Below are 11185 nucleotides of genomic sequence, written 5' to 3'. Positions count from 1 at the left end.
CTGAATGATTACAGTTTCAGCCCGCTTAAATTAACCCAATTACGGAAGTACCCACCAGGGAATATATTGTATATGACTAATTAACTCACTTGTTTATCACCACACCAAAACCAGTTCTACAGCTGGCAAGTGATTGTGAGGTACATAGCGAGCATGCCATTCAGTCCGGCAGGGCATTTTTCCAGATCACAGAGGTATAAAAGTGCGGCAGGTGGATGTGAGAGGCAGAGCATCAGATGGCAGGGAGCTGCATCGCCAGCACCATGGCTTCCACACTGCTGATCCTGCTGCTGCTGGTGTCTCTGGCCTCTGCATCTCACTACTACGGCGGTCACTCCTCTTTTGAAGTCCACGAGGGAAACTCCCGTGGAACATTTCAGGTGAGGGATACAGCCCCTACAAAATCCCAGAGAGGTGATCTCTGGGGTGGGCTTCTGTTTGCTCTGACTGTGGATCCTGGTGATAAAATCAGGTCTGAAAAAATATTTAGATAAACTGATGTCTGTCGTTTGGTTAGAATTTTTATCCAAAGACCTATCATATAATAAGTGAATGTAGTATTGTCATTATTATTATTGTTATTATTGTTAATTTTACTGTGGATAGCCCCAGTCAAAGTTGAACTCTATATCTGGCAGCAGGACTATTATGCATTTTATTAGGAATTGTAATAATCAAAGTGTATGTAAATTTTTTGTCTGTCAAACTGTAACAATAATAATACTAATGAATAATAATAGTAATAATTATTGTAGTAATATTATCAATAATAACAATAATAATAATAATAATAATAATAATGATAATAATCGTGGGGTGAAAGGAATTCTTTTTTCCTTTTAAATTTTTTCTCTCCTTTTATTTCTTTCTTTGCTTTTTTCTTTCTTTTTTCCATATCTTTTTTCATTTTTCCTTTTTTTTTTTTTTTTTTTTTTTGCATTTTGCATTTTGCATTTTGTCAGTGTCATATTGTTGGAAAAGCTTTTCTAAAATCAGTAACAGAATAGCCTGTAAACATCCCTATGGCACGTTCTGAGGTATGAGGACCAGAGGATGGTCCTCATACCTCAAACTGGCTTTGTTTGTTGTTCAGTAATATGTTGTTCAAGATACCAAATTATTTCTGTGTACAAAAAATATTACAGAGGCTTAATTAATTTCTTTTTACATTAACACTAGTTACAATTAATGTGATGTTGTTTATTAATTTGGAGTCAGTCAGTCCTCCCTTGCACATCTCCAGTTAGTCCAGAATGCTGCTGCTCGTCTGCTAACTGGAGCACGAAAGAGGGAGCACATAACTCTTATCCTGGCCTCCCTCCACTGGCTGCCTGTGCATTTTAGAGTTTATTTTAAGAGTCTTTTATTTGTTTTTAAATCTTTAAATGGCCTCGCCCCGCCCGACCTCTCTGAGTTACTTAAACCTTACGTTCCTGCCTGGTGCCTCAGGTCAACTGACCAGCTGCTCCTGGAGCGACCGAGGTCAAAGCGAATGCTCAGAGGGGATCGAGCTTTTTGTTTGCTGCCCCCAAACTCTGGAATGACTTACCTGTGCGCATTAGACAGGCCTCTTCACTGTCTATTTTTAAAACCTGTCTTAAAACCCATTTTTACCTTTTGGCTTTTAACCCAGCATGAGACGTCGCTCGGTTTTATTTGTTTTATTGTTTCTATCCTTTTTACTGTTTAATTGCCCTTACTGTTTTGTTGTTTTATGATTATTTATTTTCAATTGTTGCTCAGTTTTAATTTGTTTCTTTTTATTCTTTCTACTGTTTTTACTGTTGTTGTTTTATTATCATTTATGTCCAGCACTTTGTTTCAGCTGTGGTTGTTATTAAAGTCCTATATAAATAAAGTTGAGTTGAGAACTATTGACAATCATCAAAAGTAGACAAATTAAATTTTCTAAAAATGTGCAGCACTATAACTGCTCAATGGCCTCAGCTGCAGTAACATGATTTCTGACTGAATATTTACCTAAAATGATCTTGTTCCACAGGTTGAGTTTCACAACAAAGTAACATTTGATGGGTGCGGGTACTCCCACTACTGGAGATGTTACAGCGGTAACTGTGGCTCCCAAAGCAGGCAGTCCAGAGGCACAATCGACAGCAGCACCAATGCACCACCACATAACCGTCAGTGGTGTGAAACTGAAACTGTCCAGACAAGATTCATCCCAAGTGACAAACCATTTCAGATGAGGTGTGATGAGGTCACAATATTATAACTGTTTCTATTACAAACTTTTGTTTAACCATTATTAACTAAACACTATGACTGTTTATTGATCCAGTCACAGGTTGCTCTGTAGCATCCTCTTTTTCAGCTGTTCTGCTCCAGATTCATAGTTTCAAACACATGTATATGTCATGGTTTTGCCAGTTGTAAGAGTGAGTAGAGATGTTAAGATGTTGTCGTATTCACACACCAGGGTTTTGAGCTGCTGCTGGGTCCCAACAGTCAACTATGTCGGCTCCTGGAGACTATCAATGATGGTGGATTTGGGAAAAAGGTCTGATACTCAACAGCCGAACATGCCTCCAGATATCGGCACCCTACCTTTGCTGCGGTAAGTCTCCTACATGACTATACTAACTTCAGGTCATCATTTAGTTGACAATAAATACTGACTTACTATTTTCAATGAATGCAAGGATGTTTAATCAAAATAATCAAATATTCACCCATTTTGACCAAGTGTAGTGGTTAGAACTAAACATGAATCCTTTGCTGTTTGTCATCCCCTCTAAATGTGCATGCTCTTGAGCCAGCATTTAACCTGTGTATTAAAATCCCTCTTTATTTGATTTTATTTCCTATGGCAATAAATTGATGGGATGTGAACCCATTTATTAAAATGCTGACTGCCCAAAAGAAGTCCTGCATTGTCTGATTGTACAATTTGCACATGTTGCGCTCCTACTGATCTTTGTACTGTTCTGTCAACTGATTAATTTACTTACTATGTCTGGAGTTACATTTTCACTCAGAGGTGCTTGTCATAGTGAGTTAGCCTATAATTGTGTGTTGTTACAGGTGATGCCCTTGATAATACTGATATTCCAACTATACCATAGCATTATTCTTGTTACTGCTACACCCATTTGCTGTCTTTTCTGTTTAACTATCTGTGCTTGCTTGGTTCCTTGCTTGGTTCTAGCTGAGTTTATTTTTTGTGTAAAGACAACCTTGATAGTTTGTTAATAATTGTTTCTCTTGTCAATGCTTGAATTCAGAGTTCCCAGGAACTGTCCGCGGTCATACAGGCTGATGGTCTCTGATCCTGATGGTGACCGAGTGCGATGCAGATATGGAACTGTCCAGAATGAGTGCAGCAGGTGCAGCCAGCCTGCAGGCTTTCGCTTAAATGAGGTTGGTTGAAAACTTAATTTCCTAACACCTTGTGCAACTAGCATCTTTGTTTGTTTTTGTTGTTTTTTTTTTTTGTTTTTTTGTTTTTGTTTTTCTTTTTTCCATCAGCTAACTTCAATGTATTCATGCTGGTAGGGCTCTTGCGAATTGCAATATAGCTACACCTCACAAACTGGTGTCTATGGACTTGAGTTGGTGGTGGAGGACTTCCCGCAGCGCCCTATCACACTGGCCTACACAGATGGATCTCGATCCAACAGGTCTCCACTGACTGTAAGAAGAGGCAAACGCTCATATTATGGCACAACTGCCATGTACTCGTGGCACCGGCAACATCAGTCAACAACCACACCCGGACCTACCACTCCATGGCAGTGGTGGTGGCACCCCACAACTATAGTACACACCACACCATACTACACTACCAATCCTTGGTGGAGGTTCTGGCACACCACAACCACAGCTGCACCCAGAACAACCACACCATACTACCCTACCACTCCATGGTGGTGGTGGCACACCACAACTGCACCCACAACAACCACGGCTGCACCAATAACAACCACACCATACTACACTACCACTCCTTGGTGGAGGTTCTGGCACACCACAACCACGGCTGCACCCACAACAACCACAGCTGCACCAACAACAACCACACCATACTACACTACCACTCCTTGGTGGTGGCTCTGGCACACCACAACCACGGCTGCACCAACAACAACCACACCATACTACACTACCACTCCTTGGTGGTGGCTCTGGCACACCACAACCACGGCTGCACCCACAACAACCACGGCTGCACCAACAACAACCACAACTGCACCCACAACAACCACGGCTGCACCAACAACAACCACACCATACTACACTACCACTCCTTGGTGGTGGCTCTGGCACACCACAACCACGGCTGCACCCACAACAACCACGGCTGCACCCACAACAACCCCACCATACTACACTACCACTCCTTGGTGGTGGCTCTGGCACACCACAACCACGGCTGCACCCACAACAACCCCACCATACTACACTACCACTCCTTGGTGGTGGTGGTCCACCACTACATCTGTCACAACCACAGCTGCACCAATAACAACAACAACCAGACTGTCTTCTTCCTCTGGACCTCTCACCAAACTTCCTCTACAATTCTCTGTTCTTGGTAAGCCAACCAGTGTACTCCTCATATATACTTCTATGAAGCACTTTATATTTTAAAAAAGTTTTGCTTATTCTTTGAGTATGCATATATCACATCTTTTTAATGTCTATTTAAACGTCATACTGTAGCAGCAAACATGGTGTAATGTTGCAATTAAATCAATGTTTATTCGAACCCCAGTTGATGCGCCTGCTCCATCCTGCCGTGCGGGAGACTACTTGCCACAGTTTCTAAACCCAACACCCGCCAATGGAGAACGCCTCCATGCTGAAGCCAACAAAGAAGTGGAGATCAGAGTCAAAGCACACGCTAACTATGCAACGTAAGGGAGAATAGGCATGAACACTGTTAGCCTTGTGGCAGCTAAATATCCCTGTCATTTCAGCATGTTAGTTATAACTTCAGTAATCTCTAGTAAATTTCTAACTTGTGCTGTTTTCATATAGACTAGAAGGTATCATCATCAGTGGGCCCCTGCGTGTCACCAAGCACCGGACCACACATAATGAGTTTGCCATCAGATGGACCCCTGCCACAGATGATGTAGGAGATCATTTCCCCATTTGCTTTGCTGCCGAAGCAAAAGCAGGGTACGACTTGTGTTCATTCCTTCATGAAAGCATAGGCGTGAATTTAATTTCACTTAAGCTCCATTTTGCAGGAACAGTGTGACCACTCCATCATCAGCCCATCACTGTCACCATCATCTCAGAATAGACAAAATAGAAGCCCATTCCTCAAAAAATGGGAAATAGTTGTATTCAGCTCAATTTATTTTTCTGGACCATAAAAAAGCTCCTCTCTTGTCCACCTCTTATGAATATTGCTTCACAGTGAGTAACTTAGTACAAACAGGTATTTGCTCATGTCTCAACTGTGCTTGAAAAAGAGGTAGGAAAAAAATGGTGTAAAGCAATAAGCTGTCAAACAGGAGTGACAAGGGGTCAGGGTTAGAAAGTGAAGGAAAATAGTAACTAAATGTAAACGTATCATGTCAAATGCAAAGGCTGATATTCTTACCTGTACCATCTGAAAATGAAACCCCATATTACAAAAGTCTGTGCGTCCTCTGGATTTAAATAATTAAATGCTAAATACAATGTAAATTGCATTTTGTCATGGTCACAAATTCAAATTAAGTTCACAGAACTAATATAACTAAAATAATGTAAAGACTTCTATTTCAGATAGCTGTTCTTCTGTCAGACCCCTAGAAAAAATATTTAAAAAATATGGGGAATCTGGCTCGAGCCATATGGATAAACGGTGGGCAAAAGAGGAGCTTTTGTTTGGCCAATAAAAATAAACTGAACTGAATTTTTCCCCTAAGTCCTTCTGTTTGTTTGATATGGTGGAGGGGTGAGCTTCTGATTTATTTATTCTGAATAAATAGCTCAGACTTTCAGGCCTCAATCTTATAGTCTGACTATAAGAAGATTGTAACATTGCTTGAAACAGTTTGTTGCAAGCTTTTGCCTGTCCTTACTGAAAGCCTTAAATTAATCGTTGCCAATGGTTTTCAGGTCTCGCGTCTATCAGTCTGAGATGCGATGTGTCTTGGTGGATGTCGTGAAGGACAGTGGTAAGTCTCATTGGCATTGCTATGTCCACATCTGATACATACTGTAAACCAAAAACTGTGAAAGTGTACACAGTATGTTGCATTTTCACTAATTATAGCACCTGAAAATGTGGCGCTGTGGTATCAAACACAGGTTTTCTGGCTGGCAACAACATGATAAGCAACTTTAGTGCTATAGAGACTTCTTTTAAAAAACGATCTCTTGTTTTAGTCAAAACCAACGTCATCTGCCAGGAGTCCACCATGACAGTAGAGGTGGAGAGAGCCTCATTATCTGGAATTCGCGTGGATCATCTCCGGCTTAATGATCCCAGCAACACAGCATGCAGCCTGCAGTCCCACTCCAACAGCACTCACATCGTCGCTGTCATCCCCCTCAACTCCTGTGGCACTCAGATTGAGGTAAACCTGCCATTTGCTGCAGTAGCTGGTGGTATTTCCTTCACTGGTCAGTGCAGTCGTAGCATAGTTCATGAAACCCTTTACACAAGTAGAAGTAGAGAATGCCACAAAGGGGAAAAATACTTCAGTAAAAGTAAAAGTCATTCCAAATTCCAATAGTATCGACATATACTATTGGTACTAAAATGTAGTTAAGTGTGAAAAGTAAAAGTGGTCATTGTGAAGAAAGGTTGTTTTCAGAGGTTTTTTTTTTATTGATCCATTAACCTGTAAGAAGTATTTTAATGTGGAAGGTAACTGCTACTTGAAATGTTGGGTAGTTTCATCTAATAGTGCATCACATTTGATGTTTTGCATGGAAAAGCTTCTTCTGGATGTTGAAGCATGTAAATGCTTTTTCGTGAAAGTAACAGGTCACTCCAGCCGTCAGATGAATGTAATGCAGTGAAAAGTACATTTCCCTTTGAAATGTTGTGTCATAAAAATTTAAAGAAAGGAAATACATAATATTTAAAGTGCCAGTACCTCAAAACTGTACTGAAATGCAGTACTTGAGTAAATGTGCTTAGTTACTTTCTTCCTCTTACCTCGTGGTAATCCTGTGGAAATCATGGATTTGTCTAAAAGACACTGCCGAGTTACAGATCGAGTTACTGGAACTGCTTCTCATTTGCAGTTTAATAACTGAATCCTTCACTTTTTTACTCTGCAGGAAGATGATGATAACTTGCGCTTCAAGAATGAGATCACCACCACCGACGATGTCAACACCCTCATCACCAGGAAACACCTGCTGGAGGTGGAGTTCTACTGCCAGTACCCCAAGAGAGGAAACGTGACACTGGGCTTCACAGCTCACAGGAGCAACGTCACCGCGTGGGAGAAAGGCTTCGGCACGTTCACCTACGAGTTTGAGTTCTTCCACGGCAGCAGCTTCCAGAGAATGATGGATCCCAGTTCGTACCCGCTGGTGTATGATGTGGGGGAGAGGATCTACATGCAGATAGAGGCCATTTCTTCCATCAACAACACTGAGCTGTTTGTTGAGTCCTGCAGAGCTGCACCATATGACAACCCAAACTACACACCCACCTACTCCATCATTGAAAACGGGTAAGCTCCCCCCTAGTGGCAACAGAGTAAAAAACAGTTGATTTTTTTAATATTTATAAAAAAAAAAGAAAAACAATTGTTCTTGTTCTGCTTAATTACATGGCATTGTACCTTCCACTTTGTTGCCAACAGATGAGGAAATTTGCTTGCAGCTCAAAACACATCACAGTAAATCACAACACATTTATAAATTATAAAAGACACAACCTGCAGAGTCCAGACGACAGTAACAGACCTGGTTCCAGTGTGAATGGTCTTTACCAGTTTAGCAGGGTTATTGCATTTAGCATGAAAGAGTTTTTGGAAATGTTGTTGGTTGCTGCAACAGCTCTATAGCACCCTCCTGAGGTCAGTTTGATGAACTCTTTAAAGAGAGGACTTTCAACAAGACAGACATCTGCAAGCCATGTCTGTTCTATTATCCCCTTGCAGAGGATTGTGTGTTTTCAGCCAAGAAGCTGACAAAAGCGAGGTGACTCTGTATTTATGTCAAAGTTATTACTCCACATCTTTGATATAAATGTGTCCTCCTTCCGCTGACCCTTCGCAGATGTTACTTTTGAATGAACTGAATCACAGATAACCCTGCACTCCCAGTGCCAGTGAACTCATATGTCGTGACACATACAGCTGTAAAACAGTATCAATGAATACGACAGAATCAGGGCATGAAACTGCAGCGGTAATGTTGCTCTTGTTGTTTTTGTTTTGCTCAGGTGTGAAGTAGACGCGACCACTCAAATCCACTCACCGAACCACCAAAACCATTTCAGCTTCAGCATGGAGGCCTTCAAGTTCATTGGGCAGCATGACCAGGTGAGGAATGACATATTATAGTATCTGTTTCCTGTAATATCCATAGATGTCATGGTTAATACTCACACTGCAAATGTTCGTGATGTGATAAGCTCTTACGATAGTGATATGACTGAAGTTTGGCTGGACTGATGAAGGGCAGAGAAGGATCATCTTGCATGCAGAGGCAAAGCAGAGCGGACCTGGACTACAACTCTGCTGTCACCATTCAAGTTGGCTGATGTAACGGCACCTTATCCCATTTTCAGGTGTACATCAGCTGCTCGGTCATGGTGTGTGAAGCAGGGAACCCCAACACCAGGTGCTCTCAGGGATGCATCAACTCCACATCTCCTCAGTCTTACAGTCAGCATCGTGGCAAGAGAGAGGCCGTCATCCAAACTGCAAAGCACTTTGTTTCCCAGGGACCCCTGCGCTTGAGGTCATCTGAGAGCACAGGTAAGGCTGATTTTGTTTTTTTTTCCCAGAACATCTTCCATAAACTAACACTCTTGGAGGGCTTGCAGACCTCAGAAAACACTGGATTCAAAGTGAGCCTCTCTTCCTGTTTCTTACAGCGACCAACCTGAACCTGAACCTGAATCTGGTGTTCATCGCTGGATGTCTTCTCGCAGCGGTTGGCATGATCTGTGCAGTGATCATTTACAAAAGCAAAGCGTCAAAGATCAAATATCAGCCTTTGCCATCATTTGAAAATTAAAACAGCAGTGTGTGCAGCGCATCACATGTGGTGACCAAAGTGAAAAACTGTGGGAGCCAACTTCTCATTTGGACACTATTTTTTTTCACAGTATATCAAAATTGTGGTGTTGAAGTCTGTATTTTCTCCTCTACTGGTAACTGATGATTTATTATGAAAAAAAAATTGATTTGTCTTACATACGGGTTGCAGATGACTCTGAGAAACTTTTTATGTATCTTTGTATGTGCCTACTGTGTGTTTTTGTAAGCTAAAAGAGGAAATACATAGAAGACTGTGACTACAGGGTGATCAGCATGTAATGCAGTTTCTGGGTGCTGTTTCAGTGATCAAGAGGGTTTATCACTGTGGAATCCACGCAGCTCTGCAACTCCTTCTGCTATCATGCAATGTATAAGGTGAAACAAATAATCCAGGGAACTAGATTTTAGTCTTAATCCATCACAATAAATCCAAAATCATCAATGGCTTAAAAACACTGGGGAGACTCCAAACTGATTGTAATACATTTTCATAATCAATCAATAAAACCGTATACTCTCTTTTATAAATGTTCTCTTTATCTGCACACATTTGCATACAATTTGTCAAACCAATCTGGCAGAGCAGCTTTTACAGGCCTGTGCTCTGGAGATCTGATCAATACCATCACCACAGCTCCATTAACAGGTAACAGTCCTGACAGCAAAGGTGAATTTAGGCACCATGGAGAGGAACATAAACCCAGAAGAGGCAAGGCTGCCAGCAACAAGATCACAAGCTCTAGGAGTGGAGCTGCAGGCCCCTGTTTTTCTTTGCGCCCTGTGTACGCCTGTTTACACCTGTTTCAGGCTGGAATAAGATTCAATACTGTATTGCCATATCATATTAGCTGATTGTTATTTGTCTTGGCTCACTGACATGGCGCAAAGTACAAGACTAGTGGTAGACTCAGGTTGAAGAACAGAAGTGAAAAAATAAAAACGGCACCCGCTGCACGACAGGCGGTCCCACCTACGATGCATCATTCATCAGGAACAAACAACAATATTTGTATTATAGTAACTGAATATAATTGTTAGAGCCATAATGTAATTTCATGTTTGTCTTATTTTACTTTATCCATCTGAAACACTGACTATATGTGTATACATGCAGTTCTTACATTGAACACAAGGGGAGAGAATTAATTTAAGGAAGTGCATATAGTTCAGCTGGTGATGATGACAGTCAGGTGTGTGAGACGGGAGGCAAACAGGTTTTTGACAGTCTCTGTGGGCAGCGGAGAAGTTTTTTATTTACTCAGATGTTTGAGTTTATGAATGGAAACTTTATTGTTTGGACTGAATACAGACAATTGTGTAATACCTATGTTATGGTGAGTATTTGTCGTGGTAAATAAATGGATCGCGAATCCAAAGACAAACACTGGACTTTGGTTTATTTTCAGCCCCAGAACAGTGTCACAACAAGTTTGCCAGTTTGCCCCTCAGTCAGCAGCTCATTTAAATAGATTGTTTAATTGAAAGTCACTACAGTAATTACTGTATACTGTACTGTATATAATGTTGTTACATATGCATTACAAAAGAACACAGCACTACCAGCAGCCCTCTTGCTTTGAATGGAATTAACCCACCGCAACATCATGCAAACAAGATATATTGTTTTTCAATGTGAATTTATAAAACCCAAATATAAAAACTAGGTAATGCCTTTACATGCCTAAGGCACTTTTTAATGGGCATGCACCAGACTCCCTGTGATAATTTTAACTAAGGCATACATCCCTTTTTCTTTATCTCCAATTATCTCAAAGCAGTTAACGCCAAACTTTAAAGTCCTATAGGCTTTTGTGCAAATTACTCCCGTAGGGAGGAATTTTCAAATTTCTGTGTGATTTTCTAGCAGAAAGTGTGCCGCACCGCCACAGCTAAGACATTGTGAGCCACCCACAGCGCCACATCATATTTTCTCCACTGGAAACTCGTCTTTTAAGAAACTTCCCACAGTCTCACACATGCAGGGCCTTCACAGCACT

General features: G+C 41.2%; 2 protein-coding genes across 2 annotated transcripts; both read left to right on the top strand.

Annotated features, from left to right (window-relative positions):
• The first annotated feature begins 236 nt into the window (after window positions 1–236).
• Window positions 237–3387, top strand: LOC115357246 (uncharacterized). Its single transcript, XM_030048666.1, has 4 exons — window positions 237–380; window positions 2003–2208; window positions 2438–2575; window positions 3243–3387. Exons 1-4 carry the CDS (start codon window positions 237–239, stop codon window positions 3385–3387), a joined length of 633 nt encoding a protein of 210 aa, XP_029904526.1.
• LOC115357245 (uncharacterized) lies at window positions 3334–9165 on the top strand. The gene is made up of 10 exons (XM_030048665.1): window positions 3334–3378; window positions 3514–4545; window positions 4733–4874; window positions 4999–5142; window positions 6076–6134; window positions 6346–6536; window positions 7249–7649; window positions 8366–8465; window positions 8714–8903; window positions 9023–9165. Exons 2-10 carry the CDS (start codon window positions 3747–3749, stop codon window positions 9163–9165), a joined length of 2169 nt encoding a protein of 722 aa, XP_029904525.1. The 5' UTR covers window positions 3334–3378; window positions 3514–3746.
• Window positions 9166–11185: the final 2020 nt, after the last annotated feature.

Source organism: Myripristis murdjan, chromosome 3, assembly GCF_902150065.1.
Source record: "Myripristis murdjan chromosome 3, fMyrMur1.1, whole genome shotgun sequence".
Lineage (NCBI taxonomy): Eukaryota > Metazoa > Chordata > Actinopteri > Holocentriformes > Holocentridae > Myripristis > Myripristis murdjan.
The sequence above is the reverse complement of the archived record's forward strand: the minus strand, read 5'-3'. Positions and strand labels throughout refer to the sequence as shown.

What these genes read in the sequence shown, in the direction of transcription:
- LOC115357246 (XM_030048666.1), top strand. Translation starts at nt 237, where the DNA reads ATGGCAGGGAGCTGCATCGCCAGCACCATGGCTTCCACACTGCTGATC. An exon ending in ACTCCCGTGGAACATTTCAG is followed by an intron (nt 381 to 2,002) that starts GTGAGGGATACA and finishes CTTGTTCCACAG; the next exon opens with GTTGAGTTTCACAACAAAGT. An exon ending in GACAAACCATTTCAGATGAG is followed by an intron (nt 2,209 to 2,437) that starts GTGTGATGAGGT and finishes TTCACACACCAG; the next exon opens with GGTTTTGAGCTGCTGCTGGG.
- LOC115357245 (XM_030048665.1), top strand. Translation starts at nt 3,747, where the DNA reads ATGGCAGTGGTGGTGGCACCCCACAACTATAGTACACACCACACCATA. An exon ending in CCTGTGGCACTCAGATTGAG is followed by an intron (nt 6,537 to 7,248) that starts GTAAACCTGCCA and finishes TTTACTCTGCAG; the next exon opens with GAAGATGATGATAACTTGCG. An exon ending in TCATTGGGCAGCATGACCAG is followed by an intron (nt 8,466 to 8,713) that starts GTGAGGAATGAC and finishes TCCCATTTTCAG; the next exon opens with GTGTACATCAGCTGCTCGGT.